The sequence below is a fragment of the Gossypium hirsutum genome, chromosome A04 (genome assembly GCF_007990345.1).
Source record: "Gossypium hirsutum isolate 1008001.06 chromosome A04, Gossypium_hirsutum_v2.1, whole genome shotgun sequence".
Taxonomy (NCBI): Eukaryota; Viridiplantae; Streptophyta; class Magnoliopsida; order Malvales; family Malvaceae; genus Gossypium; species Gossypium hirsutum.
The window spans coordinates 69,125,978-69,144,607 of NC_053427.1; the positions used below are offsets into that span (position 1 = coordinate 69,125,978).

Below are 18,630 nucleotides of genomic sequence, written 5' to 3' on the forward strand. Positions count from 1 at the left end.
GATTTAGGTTATGCTAGCAATAATTCAACCTAGGGTTCATAATTGGAAAAATACCCATAGTTGAAATTTTTTTATTTTGGTGTTTTATGATAGAATATGAGGTTTTAAATTATGTTAGACAACTTGTGCTACTCGGTTTTAAGTGAAAACGAAAAAAAGGGCTTAATCGGTAAAAATACCTAATAGTCATAAGTACATGTTAGAGTGAGAATTTGATGTTTCCATAGAAGGGAAAAATTATCAGCATGTCATAAAACATAAGAAAATAGGATGAAGTTTAATTTCCGAACCTTGGGGCAAAAGTGCAAATATGCAAAAGTTTAGGGGTCAAAATGAAAATTTGTAAAAATATGATTTTTGGACCCGTATGAATAGTGTGACTAATTATTAGTCTAAATTAGATATTATAGATGAAGGAAATAGAGATTATTAGGCTAAATTAGATATTATAGATGAAGGAAATAGAGATTCGGGCTTAAATCGGGAAAATACAAGGTTATGGACTAAAATGGTAAATTGCCGTTTCTAGATTGAGGTATGTTCGTGTGTTAATAATAATGCAATACCATGCATGAATTGTAATTCTCTATTGATATGGCATAAATTGTATGATTTAATATGTTTAAGAGAAGTTGATGGATGGTATGTATGATATGGAAAAAAAAATGTAATGCTTGTTGTGTCATGTGAAATTGAATGGAAAATTTTTGTTACATGAATTGAGTGTTAAATTACTATTACCTGGGTTGTATGAATTGCTGCACGGTTGTACCTGATGAGATTTCGACAAGTTTGTACGTAAATAATTTATCGATTCTTTTTATTTTATTATATTTTGCTATCATATGTAATGTGGCTACCTATAGATTGACTATTTGTTGTAAATTCAAAATTGAAAAAAAAAGACTATGAATAAATTTGTAACATGTTGGAAAGTGAGGAATTTCTCGGTTGAGCCTTCGGAATAAAAACAATACGAATGATCTATTGTGAGGTCGCATGTGTAGTACTAAGTGCAGGCTACTATGCGTACCCAATAACTTCGATCACGTGTGTAGTACTAAGTGCAGTCTACTGCGTGTATCAGATGGTTAGGTCACGTGTGTAGTACTAAGTGCAGGCTACTACGTGTACCGGATAATTGGTCGCATGTGTAGTACTATGTGCAGGCTACTATGCGTACCAGATAACCTTGTCTACAAGTGTGAAAGTATGTGCAGGCAACTGAGTATCAGTTATTATTCCGAAGAGTTCAACGAGAAAATCGATTAAGTAAAAATACATGTGAACATGATTACATGATGAATAAGTGCAGGTATATGTTTATGAAAATTTTGAGCAATGTGCACGATATTTTGGTGAACTTCGATAAGACAAAATGGATTAAGTGAAATTATGTAAGAGTGAATTTTAGTAGTAAAACAGTGTTGGACAGCAGTAGTTGCGTGACTTTGAAAATTCACCAAAAATTGTGTAAGTTGAATTAAATTTCAAAAAATTATGTAATTAAATATTAATGAGTCTATTTTCATATAAAAGAAACAGGGGGAGCAAAAGAGTTATATATTATGTGATATTATAATTTTTGTGAGACAGTGTCAGAATGAATTAGAGATCCCCTGTTCTGACTTGGAAAAATTGTTAAAAATTGTAAAAAAAAATTATGAATTATAATTTACATGAATAGAATCTTGAATGAGTCTAATTTCAGGAGGAATGGACGGCAACATCATCCGAGTCCCGAAATATGAGATAAATATTTTTTAGTGAAGAGAGGTTAGAACTGTTAGACAGCAAAATAGAGGAAAATTTAATGAATAAACTGTACTAATTGGCTAAACCAAAAATTCTGGAAATTTTATGGAAGAAATATATATGAATCTAGTTTCAAGGAAAATTAACGAAACTAAATTTGGAGTTTTTTAGCTTCAGATATGAATGATTTAGTAACTGTAACTCGATAACACAGCTTAACCTGAACATGTGTAATTGTACAATTATAGTGTTTTATCTTGAAAAGCGTGGTAGTAATTGCTTATTATTTTCATATGAACTTACTAAGCGTAAAGCTTGCCCATCCTCTCCATTTCTTTAGTATTGGCAGGTCGGCTCAAGGTTGGAGATCGTCGGAGGCAAAATCACACTATCAAACTATCATTTTTGGGAGAATTAATTCAAATATTAGAAATATCAAGTGAGTGGCATGTATAGGAAGCTGGTTTGTGATATGTATTTTTATTATGATTTTGACTATACGTATCAGTCTGCATTGAATTATCGTATATGATCATGAGATGTGGTCCTTATCCATTATGGTTTATAAGTTTAATTAATCGTGCCATGTCCTATGTTTTGATGTAATGATATATTAACTTTGTTTGTTATGCATGTGTTCGCAAAGTTTTGAATTAAATGAAATTTTATGGCCCGGTTTTCATCTATGTGTATTGTTAAGTCTGGTAATGCCTCGTACTCTGTTTCGGCCTTGAATACGGGTAAGGGGTGTTACAACCTGTGTCATCTATGCATTGACAACTATAATTAGTTTATCATCTATGCATTGACGATCAAACTCATGAATCAAATGAAAATTTTATATTTGACTAGAGCTTCGTCTTATTGATTTTCTCACAACTTTTAATTATTGCTTTCTTTGCTAAGTTTAAATTAAGTTTTTCTATTTTCTATTTTTTTAAAAATTCCCTATCATCTTTATTTTGTTTATTTTTATTTAGGAAATAAAATTATCATTGGTCTTTATAGATTCGACTTTATTCACTATTGTTTTCTATAAGTTTATTTTTGAATAGAAATTGATTTTTGAACAATCCTACAAATTTTGCCTATTGCTAGGGACTGATATTAATAATTTTATTTCTTTTCATTATCCTTAGCATTCGATCATGATTGCATATTGACAATATTTGGAATTCAAATAGGAGTTTCCAAGTAGAGCGAATGAAACAAAAAAACTTTTTTTTTTTTCTTGAGAATCAAATTTCTGAACTAACCTCTTTTATCCGACAATTAGTTGCACCGATATATATTCCACATTTCAGAAAGACTCGTATGAATTTAGGAATACAATTGGAAGAAATCTCAATTAGTGGTAATGGAGATATGATCCATATTCTAATACATACAATCATGAATGGAAGGATACTTTACTTGAGTTGAAAATATCAAAATTGACCTAAAACAAAAAGAAAGTTATATATTTCAAGGCAATTTTTGATTGCATAAACCATACTAACAACTCCAATGTTTTTAAATTAAATGAAGATTGAAGTAAAGTCATAGCTAAAAATTACTACTTAATTATATTTGACTATTGTGGTTTGTTTGTACTTTGGGAGCAAGATAGAGATGCCAGTTTCTTATGGATGAATCAACTCTGTTTTTATATGCTTTGATTACAATTTACGACAAACATCAATTGATTAATTCTAGAGTTAAAACAAAAAAGAAGGCATATTCGAACACGGGAGTTAATTGAAAATATCGAAAAAAATTTCATATTTTGAGTTTATTGAATCGAGTTATTTAAATTATTCGAGTCAGTTCGAATAATTCGATTTCACACTTCAAATAATTCAAATAACAGATTGGTATAAATATCCTTTTAGTTATTATCAACTTTAAAAATAAGCAAATTAGTTTCTATCTCAACAAAATTACAAAAAATTAAATTAAATTAAATTTAAAATATTTATAAAAAATTCAAAATATATATTTAAAATTAAAAAATTTAAAATTTTAAAAAATTTCTAAAATAATAATTTTTATTTAATTAATTATTCAAATTTATCATATTCAATTCAAATATCTTAGTTTTTATTATTTTACTTTGAATATTTTTTAAATATATGTAATTTTAAATATATGTGTTAACCCATATAATAACTTGATAATCAATAGTATTTATCACCTCAAATATGATCTGAATTTAAATTTAATTTTTTTTAATTTAACTCAAATTTATTCACAGATTCAAATCTAGAAAGAAACTGAGTATGCAGATACTGTTAACCTTGGGTTGGGATTCGGGAGCCTCAACAGCACCAATCATAACGTAGCAGCAGTTGAGTGAGGAGAGGAGCGTCAAACAGCGCGTGAAAAAGGAGCGTGGTGCTTTAATCAATCACAATCTCCTGTATAGGTAAACGTCCCTATAAGCCAATAGCTTTTGCTTCCTCTTTCCCTTAACTGACATTCAACAAAAACAGTAAAACAAACAAAAGTAAGAAAATATATAAAAGAAAGCGAGCTTCTCAAAAAAAGAAGAAAATATAAGAAAGAGAGACTCGGCCTTAGGGAACCTGAGCAGTGAGCATTGATAGAGAAGAAAAAGAACCTCAGCTCCAAGAGAAGCTTTAACTTAACCAACCCTGTTTGGTTTTGGGTTTTCCAGGGTTCATTATTTCCAAGCCTTTTACATTTGTTCTTTTTCCTGAAAATATTAACTGAAGCTAGCTATCTCAAGGACTACCATCCATCCTTCAGGTAAAAACTAAAAATCCAGCTCTGTTTTCTCCTTATCCTTTCTGTTAAACATGTATGTTTCAGGTTATATTTCATTTTTCAGCAATGTAAATTTCTAGTGGTGTTCATGTTCCTTTAGTTCCTTCATCAGAAAAGATTGTTTCTAAATGTGTTTAAAAGTGAGTAGGTTTTGCTTTATGTTAACAATTATATCTATCTCTCTTGCTCTTCAGACCCTTTTTCCCTGCTTGCCTTTTTTATATATCCTTGAAACTATGTCTTCTTCAAGTTCATCTACTCCTTCATTAAGCATTGTTCATTTAATTCTTTCTTCCATGTTTTATTTTCAAAGTTATCAAGCAAAATTTGGGGAAGATAAACGAGATTTTCATGGAGTTATAGAGCTTTTTGGTCTTAAATTTGCAGGAGAAAATGGAAATATAGGAAAAAGTAGTTTTATTGGATTGGTTGAGTACACCCCACTGCCACATATTTTCATTAAGAGCATAATGTTTCAGTTTTTTGGTCCAATAAGTAATGTAAATAAACAAATTTTAATTCCAAACTGAGTACAAGCAGTCCCTCATGGATTATTAATTTACTTCGTTCATTTCTAGCTGGTCCTTTGTGGTTTCAATAATGTGGGTTCTTCTTTTTTGATCGTTGGTTTCAATAATGTGTTGTGTAGCATATCTTTCACTAGAGAGACAGAGTGAAAAGATGGTTTTTTTTTTTAAAATAATCTCATCATATTTGCTCTTTTTTAGACAATGCCTAGAACTATCCATAACCCCTCCTTAACTCATGATAATACACCTCAGCGCGCTCGAATCCACATATGGCAACTTTATTTTTCCTTTCATTTTAAATTAGGTCATTTTGGTTCTGGTTGGTAGTAGTGGAATTAGTTTCTGTGGAGTTTCTTCGAAGGAATTGTATTTGATTGTTTGTTGGTTAAGGCTTGATATACATTCCAGCTTGCACAACCTCTACATCTATAATATCAGAATCTACCCAATGTAGCTTCTCAATCCATGATTTCTTTGCAGCTTGTGTGGGTCAAGTCGGGTTTGAAGCAAGGCCCTTTTACCAGTTCAAGGGGATATATAAATCATGCAGACCCCAAAAGCAAGGTAAGATCCTCATTAGTTGCTCGGTATATTGTTAAACCCCTTTTTCACCCCCTTTGAAGTAGGGCAGTTTTTAGTTGTTTAGCTTGTGCTTGAAAAAATGGTTGCAACATTAACTTCTTTAAGGTGGGTGACTGCTTAGCTATGAAGTTGTTAGTAAGCTATCTATCCGCCCTGCATTATGATTGGTTATATAGAAAGTTGTAAAAGTAGTTACAACCTCCTGAAAGAACCTCTTGTATGATGTAATAGTAGTCATCGACTAGAAGCTTCATTGATGTTTTTTTTAATTGTATTTTCATTGTTTTTGGCAGTAAAACAAGCCCCCTAGAAGTGCCTCAGAGAAACTCTTCTGCTACACCTCGAACTTCTCATCAAATGAAGATATCAGGATCTGATGCTGACACGGTCTCATCCCCAAATCCTGCAAGTAAGACACCCAAAGATAGAAGTCCGAAGGTTACTGAGCGTAAAGCATTGAGAAGCCCGGTATCTGAGGTATTCTTTGGTCACTTATGAATGGTTAAGACTAGGATGATGCTTACCGTAATGAAATCTGCAAATTGTTTTCCGTTATTACCGGATAGTTGTCTATTTTTACTTCTCCACTTGATTACTCGCACTGACAAAATGTCCAAATGTTTGGTGTGAGCTCTAGAAAAAGCGTGGAAGCCGAGTGACCGAACTGGAAGCGCAACTCTGTCAACTTCAGGATGATCTAAGAAAGACCAAGGACCAACTGACTGCTTCCGAGTCATGGAAGAGGCAAGCCATGCAAGATGCTGAGGAGGCTAAAAAGCAGCTATCAGAAATGTCAGCCAAGCTTGAAGAATCCGAACAGCAGTTGCTGGAAATTTCTGTCTCTGAGGATGGTCGGGTTCAAGAACTCCGTAAGATCTCACAAGAACGAGATAGAGCATGGCAGTCAGAACTCGAGGCTGTCCAGAAGAAGCACTCGATGGATTCTGCTGCCTTGGCTTCTGCTTTGAATGAAATCCAGAAGCTTAAAGCTCAGCTGGAAAAGGCATATGAATCAGAAGCCATTCAAACTAAACATGCTGAATCCGCATATGCTGAAATTCAGAACTTGAGGATTGAACTGACTGAAACTCTTGCCTTGGTTGAAACACTTAAGTCTGAGATCAATAACTGCAGAGAATCTGAAGCCCAGGCCGTTGAAGTTGTTAGCGAAACAGAAATGCAACTGGAAGCAGCAAATAAAACCGTGGAAGTACTGCGATTCGATGCCACCAAAAGGACCGAAGCTTACAACAAATTGTCATCGGAGTTAGAACAGTCACAGGCTAGAGTTAAGTCTCTGGAGGAACTTGTGAGCAAGCTACAGGCAGAACTCGTTGGTAATAGCAGCAAAACATTGAAGGATCGCAATGATGATGAACTGTCGCAGAAGAATGGAGAAAATGAGGATATAGAGAAGCTCAAAACGGAGCTTAATTTTGCGAAACTTGAAGTGGGTCAATTGAAATCAGCATTGGATGCATCCGAGGTAAGGTATCAAGAAGAATATATTCGGAGCACATTGCAAATTAGAAGCGCTTACGAACAAGTGGAATGCATACGAACGCAGTCATGTCAGAGGGAGATGGAACTGGAAACCGAATTAAATAAAATGAAAGCTGATGTTGAAGAATTGAGAGCAAACTTAATGGATAAGGAGACTGAACTGCAGAGTATTTTGGCTCAAAACGAGGAGCTGAATTTGAAGACCGAGAAAAAACAGTTCGATGAAGGAGAGCTGGAACTTTCAATGAAGTTGAAGAAAAAGTTAGAGGCCGATTTGACGGAATTGAATGCAAATTTGACAGCCAAAGAAACCGAGTTGAAGAGCGTAACCATGCAAAACGAGAAGCTCAAAATGGAGATTATGAAGATGGAAATGGATAGTAATAAACTTAGTGATGAATCTGCTGCCTTGTTAGAAGCAGCAAGGGCAGCAGAGCAAGAGGCTCTACTGAAACACGACAATTTAACCGAGGAAGCCGAAAAAAGTAGAAAAAGAGCAGCTCAGGTGACCGAACAACTTGGTGCAGCACAAGCAGCAAACAATGAAATGGAGGCTGAGTTAAGGAGAATAAAGGTTCAGTCAGATCAATGGAGAAAAGCAGCTGAGGCAGCCACTGCCATGCTTTCTACTGGGAACTACGGAAAACATATGGACAGGTCCATACCTTTTGACGGTAACCATAACCCTGTAACGGGTTCACCCAACTCGGAAGACATGGATGATGACTCACCAAAGAAGAAAAATGGCAACATGTTGAAAAAGATAGGTGTGTTATGGAAGAAAGGCCAAAAGTAGCTGAAAATGTTGCATATATTTCTGCTCTAAATGTTTCGTGGTTTTCTATATGTTTTCAATTTATGCAAAATTTATCTTAAATTTGTTATTCCAATTGAGTCATTCTTATGCAAATTTTCAAGGTTTCTTCTAATCCCTCATAATTTTGAGTTCATTTCTGAATGCTCATTAATTATCTCAGTGATTGAAATTAGTTAAAAGGGAGTACCGTTACTTGCAAATTTTGTGAACGCAATTTTTCTTAGGTAGATGCAGTTGTAACATCTAAAAATCTCAATGTTGAAAATGTCACAATTTCGACATGAATATTCAACCTCTGATGTAAATTATGATGGAAAATATTTAAATTTTTGTTACTTACTTAAAGTGCTAGACCGCAATGGTTATTACGGCTTAACATTGCGAAAAACAATGCAAACAAAATAGAAATAACATCAAAATTTGTTTACATAGTTCGATTTTACTACGTTTGCGGAGTTTAACTCAGTAAGTAATTTCACTATATTTAATTACAAATACGACAAGTGATTCACACTCTATCACTCTCTAAATATAAAAATCTCACCTTTGTACCTAAAGACTAGAAATAAGCCCTAATATTACATTGGGCATTAATATAAAGATGGGCGAGAAATAATTAATGAAATAAATATATGGTTATGGAATACATAATTGTGAAATGGTAATTAAATGTTGCAAAGACATGAACTATGTGTATATTAAAGTTAAAAAGAGAATTTTTTAACACTTATTGTAAATGTTGAAGTATGCTTGTATGTCATCACATTCATGTGGATTTTTATGTTTTCATCTTATCTTTTTGCTATTAAGCTAACATGTAAGCTTATTGAGCCATGTGTTTGAATGTCCTTTCAAGTAAGGTAAGTATAATATTTACAATTTAAGTTTAAGTATTTTATGCTTACATATTATTATTTTTGTGCGTAAATTCTCACTTTTAGATTCTTGAAGTTATCTCAACTTAAAATCATCATACCATCAACAAAATTATTAAAAGTATGGAAGTCAGTGCAATTTGTAACTTGTGACATGTATTTAGAATTTCAATATGTATAATCATGCTAATTTCAATTGCTACTAAGTATTTTGTGTAGTTTAGTATTAAGTCGGTATGTCAAAGGATAGTGGTTATGTTTGAGCTTATTATTTTGAAGTTCTAATTAGTTGGCATTCATGGTGTCATTTCCTCAGCTAATGCTTTGCTTGAAATTTGTTTTTCATGATGTCTTTAGAGTAGGGTTGAAGCATTTGGAGGTGTTTCAATAGTTATTTTTTTATGTTTTAAACTTGTTTTTTTTGTTCAAGTTTTGTTATTAAGCTTTTAGATGTTAAACAAGTAATTTTCAAGTCAATTTTTAATTCTAGAGGATATGATATTGATATTAAACCTCTATAGTATCACAACAAGTATGACAGAATCCCAAGATCTACAATAATATACTTCTTCGCACCTTTCAATACTCGATTTAAGTTCTGAAAACACTTTTAATAAACTTCGAACCATTTTTAAATGACATTAAACTAATTCTAAAACCTTCTAATCATCTAAAAGTTAGATGTTGCACGTTTTAAAACCATAACTAACTTATACACTAAGATAGTGCATTGCAGGATAAAAGATTTTACATAATGTGTTATTTATAATAATTTTTTTGCACTTCTTATATTTTTATAATCGTTGTAATGTTCTAATATTTGTGTATAATTTTTATATTTTTATGATTTTGTATATTTTTATGATTTTTAATGTTTTAAAATATCTTCTAAAATATTAGATACTACATTTCACCACCTAGCACCATCCTATCGTATCACTCGGTAAACACAACCTCCCATTACTATTTTAACTTAAGAGTCAAAGGACTTAATTGATAGCAACTTTGACATTTAAAGGCCGAGTGCAAAAAAGTATAATTATTATTATCTTCTTTTGGAAAAGTTCAAAGGACCCTTTAGCCATTATCATTTCATGAACATACATGCAACATGAATAGGTGAGATAAAAGTTCATTTTAAAGAAATGTAGCACTTAGCCACCATGAGGTACACATACATTTCATATAATTCATATTTTTATGCAAATATTGTTCATATAACTCATATTTTCATGATATCGTGTTTTACATCATGTTCCGAGTTGAAGATTGTGCTTATGCCTTAAACACCTCATTACATGATAACAAAGCCAATGAGATTTAAAATTTAAGCATTGTAAAAGAGACCAGATGTTGACAGTGCCAAGCATCTTTGAGCATTAATAGCAAAGTTAGAAACAGCCAACCATCTCTGACTATATATACAGCCAAACCCCAACTTGAAACCTAAAACAACTAGTTGTGCATTCCCCATTCTTTACTTACAAATCCCACCCCAAATAATTTAGTCAGCTATTTTCATAGTAACTTTTTCCTCCCATCAAAATCCTCAACTAACCCAATCATCACTGTTCAACACCCGTTTTCATGTACACCAACCAGACCAAGGACCTACCTAGATAATAATTACAAATTCACAGATTATAGTACCTCTAAAAAGGCTACGAAAGGTGGAATGAGCCTTGCCCTTCACTTATGGCATATAATAGCTTCTCTTTCATCTTCTCCTGCAAAAAATATTGATAACCCGTATTTCTCTTTTTAACTTTATCTTTACGAGAAACTTAATTTAAGATTCAATTAAGGTGTGAAGGATTACTTTTGAAGAATAAGGAGGCAACTTCAGGTAATTGGCACAAGTCATAACACTGGGCAGCTCCGTATCAGCACAATTGCTACTATGCTGAAGGAAACATTAAAATTTAAAGAAATTCATACATGGTATGACAATGGGAAAATATATGTACAAAAACTGGGAAACTAAGGTTCAATTATTATACGGACCTTGCGAACAATTGTCAATTTTGGATTTAAAGACGCCAAACCTCCTGGAGGTAGCCGGGGAGCACCAGTCACAAACTGCAGAAATGCTCGCCTTTGTGAATATTCAAATTCTTGTATAATTTCCAGAAGCTGAAATTAAAAGAAACAGTGACTTAAGGTTTAGCAGATGACAAAAGGAGAACTTAAAAAGGAAAAAGAAAATGGAAGTGGGAAAATAATAGAAAATGCAAGGCTAACATTAACGATTGGTGGACTGCTAGCCGTATATCCATGATCAAACTTGATATGTTCCAGAAGTTCATTGAACTGCTTGAAAAACAACATTAAAATTTAGTAAAGTTAATCCATCTCTGCTAACTCCAAAAAGACTGATTAATCAAGAGATAGATATACATACAGCCCAGATATCACATTCTCCACAGAGTAAACGCTCTAGTTCCGCCTCCGTAAAAATATGGAGATGGCTAATTGAAAAAACCTGGAATGACAGCCAGAATCAGCCTTGCGTATTTTTGAAAATAAAATCCAAAATGAGTCCCGAAGGAAATTTCTTAAGTGCAATATATACTAGGCAAGAGATTTCAGACTTGGGAGCACATAGATGAACAAACAAATTAGGCCCTGCTAAACTGAATTGCCAACTCGTAGAAGAACCTTTCATTTTCAATGAATTAAAGGTGCAAGGAATTACTCTACAATCATTCAAACATTATTTTCTTGAAGTTTACAACACAGCACATAGAACAAATTGAACATCTCACGGTTGATTTCAGTAAAGTAGAACACAAAGGCATTACCATTTTGCTTACTTCTTTAGAAAAAATTTCATGATGATACATACCTGATTAAATCCAGACTTGAAAGCTTCAACTTGTCTGGCAATTCCACTATGTATGGTAGCATCCACAATAAGCTCAAGATATTCCTCCAAATTGGCAGAATTTACCTGGAAAAATGCATAACTTATGTGAATCAAGTATTCAAGTTTTTAACTAAATTAATGGATCTCAGGATAAGTGAATGTCATAATGCTTAAGAGAGACTCACCATTTTGAGATTACACTCAGAAGAAAGAACATAATCAGGATAACCAGGAAGGGTAAAGTCCAGAAAAAGGTCCTCAATCCTGGTATTTCGAAAGCACAAATCCTGTTTCAATGCTGTGTTTTCAACACAAATGGATTTCTGATGCCTTTTCTGATTAACAATAATAGCCTGAAACTCCAGTAGCGTCCTACCAAGCTCAGGATCGAAAGATTGGATATCATACAAACTAAGGTCCTACAAAACCAAAAGGTTGCCTATCTTAATTGCTAGAGTGTAAGGTTAAATTTTTTAATTAAATGCTTAATGGGAAGTTCAATCATTAATTAAGTTAAGGACAGAAGGGTACCTGCCCCAAAATTAATTTGTAGAAGGCTTTGGAGAAGGAAACATCAAGTACTCTTCCATCTTGAATAGCCTTTGCGACAATTTGACCCAAAAGAACAAATTTTTTTAGTACTTGAGAAAACTGTATTCCATTATTCGCATCAGATTTAGGTGAACATGGACGAGGGAAAAGCCCAGAACCGTTTCTCAGAATTACAGATTCTGTAGGCAAGGTAGTTGAAGTGATAAAAGAACAATGATCCCCTCTCCACATGCCAAGGCCAAATTTCTGAAATTCATGACTAACAAGAGTATAGAATTCCAAAGTTGGACCGAGACCAGTGCCAACTTCTTCATTATACTCCACCTCAAGAAGTCCCTTATGATGAGCATGTAGGTCCATCATTCTGGTTGCAGAATCTAGAATTTGATCACGTGAGACTAAAAATTTCTTACGAGGCAAACCACCTGAAGTAGTTTGCCTGTCACTTGAAGCGCCTGAATTACTACGTGAAATGGCATTGAGTTGACCTCTTCGTGGACCAAAAGCAGCCAAACGGAAGTACTTGCATCTTGCCTCAAAGCTAAACAGAAAGGGACAAGAAGAAACTAAATCGTTACACCATGAAGGCATACCACCGGTGGATAAGGTGAAAGCATCCTGCATCTGCTGTTCTAGCTTTCCTGTCAATCTACTGCTCACAAATTCATTTTGAGACACTGAACGAACCATTACCTTCAAATTATCCAAGTTATCATTCCTACCTTCAGCAAATGCACGAACTCTCTCACAAGACATCAGATGAAATGAATATTTGTTGATGCCTTCCAAAAGTTTAAGCAGAAACAATATATCATAAATAGGACTTGACTTATCCAAATCAGAAGTGAGTTTGCAAGCAAACATGCTGGCAAAAAATCCCATATTCTGAATAGAGGCAATCTTTTGATCTGATACTGAGAACTTTCGTTCTTTATATGTATGTTCTTGAGGATCATCTTGGTTAGATTCTAGAGCTCTTTTGTATGTTATTGTGTATACTCGACTCCATAACTTTGCCCATGTCATAAATTCTTTCTCTGAATTTAGTAGCTGTTGAAGAATCACTTGATATAGCGTCAAAGTTCGGTCTAGTTGATGTCCTTCTAGATAAAGCAATAGTCTAGCTGAGGAATCTTTAATGTCATTGTCACCAGCTGCAGAACAGGGAGTTCTCATATTTTTAGTTGACTCTGTAGGAAACTCTTGTTCCTTCCCAGCAGAGCCCTGTAAAGTAATCCAATTTTCACTCAGTGAGAGTATACCCGTTTTTAACAGGCAGCCCTTACAATAAGAAAAAACCATTGGATATAGACATTTAAGATTCATTTAAGCACGCTCTTATGATACATACAAGTATTAAACAAAACTAGGAATATATACCATATTGGTTTCATCCAAAGACATTGTTTCACCAGAATTCAATTCTCTGAAATGAACTTGTTCAGATGCAATCTGTGAAAAGTTAGCTTCATCTTCCTGCAGGAAAGCATAACTAAAAGAATTGAGTATAGCTCAAAACTTATAAAAAATAGCACAATAAAGATATGAAAGAACAGGAAAAAAAGGGGGTCATGATACTAAACAACTCTACTAATTTAAGATCAACAAACTACAGGAGTGACCTGCATCTCTGGCAAGTCAATGGACATGCTGTCTATAAAACCTGAACTCTCGCCTTGAGTAGAGTTTGCATTCGATGATAAAAGATTAGGCAGAACTTCTCTGTGTTCCAACTCTTCAGCATCTAATTCCCCATATTCTGTTCTTTCAGTAAAAACTTTGGGCCAAAGATATCCTTCAATGGCATCTAAGGAAGAAAAAGGGTCAACAGCCAAAACATCTTCAGCGCAATCAGATAGGCAGTTCTCCCCTTCCGCCCTCGCAAAACGAACCCTAAAACATGGATACATAACACAACGTCCATTTGGGACAGTAGCAAATGAATTTCTCTGCTTGAATCCATGGCTTGGAATAACAGGGAAATTTTCCAAAGTTGACAATCCACTCTGTAATTTTTGTATTAGTATAGAGAGAGGCAAGTCCTCGACAAGGATATCTGAATAAGAAAAAAACAACTTTGTGAACACCTCAAATCTCTTCCCCAGAACAACCAAATGATCATAACTGCCAGTAAATTCCACATTCCCTCTCATGTGCAGCCCATCAGATAGGTAATGCATAAGCGATTTCACGATTCCACTTTCAATAAATTCAAAAGTAGAAACAGGTTCTCTACCATTAAGCTTCAGCATAATTTGATGTAATATGCTGTAGAACTTCTCTTCATGATGAACAGTAGTATCATCATCAACAGGCATGTTTATCAAATTACTCAAGGCAGCAGACAAGGTTCTGAGATTTTGAAGAACATCAGTCATCCCTTTGTCGGATTCAATTAATTCTGGAGCAAAGTAATTGGTTTTAATATGTTTTGCAAGATTGCAAACAGTATCCTTGTCAATCTTACAAGATGAGACTGAAGAAGATGGCACCATATCAAATGCATAACACAAGCATCTCTGGAACTCCCTCACAGAAGACTTTTGGCTTGAATCAAATGATGGTTGGATACCACCAAACACCGGAAGCATCAATTGCGAGCATTTTTCAGGCATTAGAAGTGCGTCTATCACATAAAAAACACCCTCCTTTATGAATGAGCTCAAAAAAACATCAGAAAGCTTTTTGAGGATGATCTCAGCAATCTGTAGGGCTAACATCAGCAAATGGTGATCCTTCCGAGTAAACACTCCAGCCAGGAAACTGCCATTTATAGATTCATGAAAATATATCCAAGATCTGTTGACTTATCATTATGCATTTTATAAAAAAGAAAAGCATAGGAAAAAATATCCCTATTCACCTTGGAATGTTGGCAGTCTTAAGCAATTCACCAAGCATGTCAGGTTTGCTCAGAAAAACTAACTTGCTGATGACAGAGAGGCAGCCATAACAAACATATATGTTTGCACCAGAATTGACTACCTGTTCAATTGGTGAAACATGAATTGTAAAACTACTGAAAGAACAAAATACTGAAACTTCAACTTTATATATCAGGGAGCTAACCTGGACCAGCATGGGAAATAAATCCATTCCAAATCTTTGCAGAAGATCATGATGGTCAGCTAAAAATGATTCCTTATCCAACACTACCTGATTAGCTTGATCTCCGGTGGAGGTGGGAAGCAGCTCATTGAGCAATTTCAGAACTTCATGTACCTGCCAGAGACAATAGCAATAGTGACCGGGATCTTTTCTTTTAGAAGAACTATTGTTGACTTAAATAGAGACATTTCAATTTGCCTCTGAACCAGACAACCAACAAAAAAAGAAAGCATCATTATAGGAGATGACCTTGGTGCACATCACCACAGTAATTACTATTATTCACTACAAGGGTAGACTCAGAAATAAACGCCCAAGCCAATATCAACCAAAATGGAACACCATTCAGAGAAGTTGTCCACTCTAAGATGCAAACCTGATTGCAATTGCCATCAACTAAGTCCGGAGGAGATATTCCATGTGAGAGGTCATAAGTAGATAAGACATCCTTCAGTATGTTGCTTATATTTAGCTCATACAGACTTCTAAAAGCTACAAATGAACCCGAAGAAAGCTTGACAAGTAATCCTATCAAGCCCTGCCAAGTGCCAACCAACATGGAACAATCAAATCACCATTTAAAAGGCAGTGGAAAATATAGCTAATCTCTGACCATGATCAAGGAAATTTGCATACATTGTATATTGGCTGGGATATAGTAGTTCGGCTATTCGATTTCATAACAAGTGTGACTTGATTAATCAGCTCATGCTTACAGAGTTCCTCCATCAGCTCAAAAGACTGACACATTCTCTCAGATATTTTGATCAAGCAAGTTGCAACACTTTCAACAAGCTAGGAATTTCAACAATGTAAAAGTTAATAGGTCAATATAATTTATGAGAAAGAAATAAATTGAAGGGGTCATCAAAAGGAGGAAAACTACAAATAGTTAAAGACCTGTTGGTCCTCATGCTGAAGTAAATCACATAATTTGGGAACCGCTTCAACAAAAGGTGCAGGACCCTCCAAAGGAAGTTTCTTACAAATGTTCACCACCGTGGCAAGTGCAACTCTCTGGCATAGAATCAAAACTCAATTAAACAAAATATACCCTAATTCCAGAATTAATAACAGAGTGCAAATTGAATTACCTGCACACTAATTGAGAAAAAATCAATAAAATTTAGAACAGCCATAATTGCACCAGCTTGTAAACAAGCAACTGGTTGATCGCAAGATATTTTCTCCAATGCTTGCAAACACTGCATAACAAATATTTCTCAGCATAACCAAGTTTTCTTACTTCAATCACACTGTAATTTCTTACCCTAACAAACTTAGTCACTTCAATCACAGTATAATCTAACAAGCAAGCTTAAAAAAATACCTGCTCAGCTACATCCACATATTCAATAGCCAATAATCTTTCACAAAGAGCAGGAACTGCATCGTGTCTAACAAGGAAACCAGATGATCTAGGATATACATCACATAGATAAGTCATACCCCTAATTGCCAACAACATTATATTAGCATTACTCTCGTTCTTCGCAAGATTTACAAGTACTGGTGATAAAGAATCCGCCATCAAACTCGAAAGCGAATCCTCATTACAAAAAGACAACACTTCACAAAGTTCAGTCAACGCAGCCAGTTGGCCCGAACCTCCATTTCCTTCGTTCAAATTTGACAAAATAGTATTCAATTTTCCATGATCACTCGACGATCTTCTTCTCTGATAGTCTCTTAAAATGTGGTGCCGTGGTTGTTGCTCAGCATCGTCAGAATCGCATGATCCATAAGCTGATTCGTCTTCCTTCTCGTGTTCACCATCCGATCGGCTCGAAGCCGAGGTGGAGGAGGAAGTTTCCATGTCAGCATCGGGAGTGGAATTTGGTAAATTGAGGTGAGTTCTGACTGAGGAACAGTTAGAGGAACTTGGTCGAAAATCTAATGAACTACAAGCTCGCTTATCTGCTGGTAATTCGTCGGCTGTTTCCGTTCGTTTCTGCCCTCGACTTCCCATGTGAATTCGTTCCCTTTTTCTTTCTTTTGGACTGACGAATTTCCAAACCAAGACAATTCACTCCAACCTGAATAAAAAAATTAATCGCATTAAACAAAGCGAAAATTAACAGTTTCATACGGAAGAAAATAAGAATATCATCGTAGAATATGAACATTACTGTTGTACAGTAGCCCAAAAAAAATCTATATAATCACCATCAAAATTTTAATCATAACAAGGCTCAGTTTAGAACTTCAAAAGGGAAAAAAGGGAATTTTTTTTAAAACAAATAAATAAAAGCATAGTATTTAGAAGACGAAAGAAAATCAAAACAAAGAAAATAGGGTTAGTTTGAAGAGGGCAACTGAATCGTCAAAACCATTAATAAGCGATCAATCCTCAAAACAATTAAAAATATATATCTCTTCAAAGCAAACCTAATACAACTAAAAATGTTCTTTTTTAAAAAGGAAAATAGAAAAAACAAAGAAATTAATGAGAAAATAAAAGCGAAAAACAACTAATCGATGAGCTTAAAAACATCAAAGAGAAAAAACAAATCACGTCAAAAAAAATTATTTTTTTCTTCCTGTTAAGTACCTAAAAAGAAGAATTGATGGTTAATCGGTCTTTCGAAAGAATCGAAGACCTACAAAATTTTAATCAACGCGATCAACTTATAGAAGATTGACGATCTTTCCTTCCCTTTTTCCTTTTATTTTTCTTTCGCTCTTCTTCCTATTGCTGATGTTTGATTTATACGATTGTGATGATAATGAAGAAAACCAGGGATTACCGAATAAGTTATCGTAATTATATATCTAGTACAGACTCCTACAGTATCGTGTGCTACTCGACCGTATGGAAAAACGTACACCTTCAAAAGTACTAGCTATACAGATTATCATCGTTGGCTTAGTTGTGGCTTTGTGCGGTAAAAGTATTATATAGTTAACAAGGTAAGAGATAGATTGTATTTGATTTTTTTATTTAAAAATATATAAATTAATTTCTATATATTAGATTAAAACAAAATTGATCTTTTCAATTAAAATTTTTATCAATTTGTAATGTTAAAAATTAATGTGGTTAATAGAATAATCAAATAATGACACGTAATGTGTCATGTATTTCTCATATTAATATCTAAAGATTAGTTTTAAACAGTAAAAATAAATAGAGTGAATTTTTAATAGAAAGACAAATTTATATTTTCATCGAATAATTTGTTTTTTCAGTAAAAATGAAAAAATATAATATTACCCTAAATACAAAGTAGATACTTCTACTGCCTTTGTGATAATAAGATGCAAAATTTTTTGCCT

General features: G+C 34.0%; 2 protein-coding genes across 4 annotated transcripts; one reads left to right on the forward strand and one right to left on the reverse strand.

Moving 5' to 3' along the window:
• Nucleotides 1-4,205: 4,205 nt before the first annotated feature.
• Nucleotides 4,206-8,020, forward strand: LOC107947797 (interactor of constitutive active ROPs 2, chloroplastic). Its single transcript, XM_041111093.1, has 4 exons — nt 4,206-4,503; nt 5,532-5,615; nt 5,927-6,110; nt 6,271-8,020. The coding sequence occupies exons 2-4, from the start codon at nt 5,596-5,598 to the stop codon at nt 7,930-7,932; spliced, it is 1,866 nt and encodes a 621-aa protein (XP_040967027.1). The 5' UTR covers nt 4,206-4,503; nt 5,532-5,595; the 3' UTR covers nt 7,933-8,020.
• A 2,161-nt stretch (nt 8,021-10,181) lies between these two features.
• Nucleotides 10,182-18,217, reverse strand: LOC107948335 (E3 ubiquitin-protein ligase UPL4). Of its 3 annotated transcripts, none has more exons than XM_016819207.2 (18): nt 17,959-18,217; nt 16,685-17,390; nt 16,449-16,559; nt 16,255-16,371; nt 15,991-16,149; nt 15,731-15,892; nt 15,316-15,468; nt 15,110-15,231; nt 13,869-15,009; nt 13,627-13,722; nt 12,226-13,470; nt 11,880-12,113; nt 11,674-11,778; nt 11,230-11,310; nt 11,070-11,138; nt 10,833-10,961; nt 10,648-10,731; nt 10,182-10,555 (listed from the first exon to the last, which is right to left on the reverse strand). In XM_016819207.2, the coding sequence occupies exons 2-18, from the start codon at nt 17,321-17,323 to the stop codon at nt 10,490-10,492; spliced, it is 4,713 nt and encodes a 1,570-aa protein (XP_016674696.1). In that variant the 5' UTR covers nt 17,324-17,390; nt 17,959-18,217; the 3' UTR covers nt 10,182-10,489. The 3 variants fall into 3 exon arrangements, with proteins under 3 accessions (XP_016674696.1, XP_016738326.2, XP_040967028.1); XM_016882837.2 differs by having other exon boundaries at nt 17,906-18,217; XM_041111094.1 differs by lacking the exon at nt 17,959-18,217 and adding an exon at nt 17,484-17,829.
• Nucleotides 18,218-18,630: the final 413 nt, after the last annotated feature.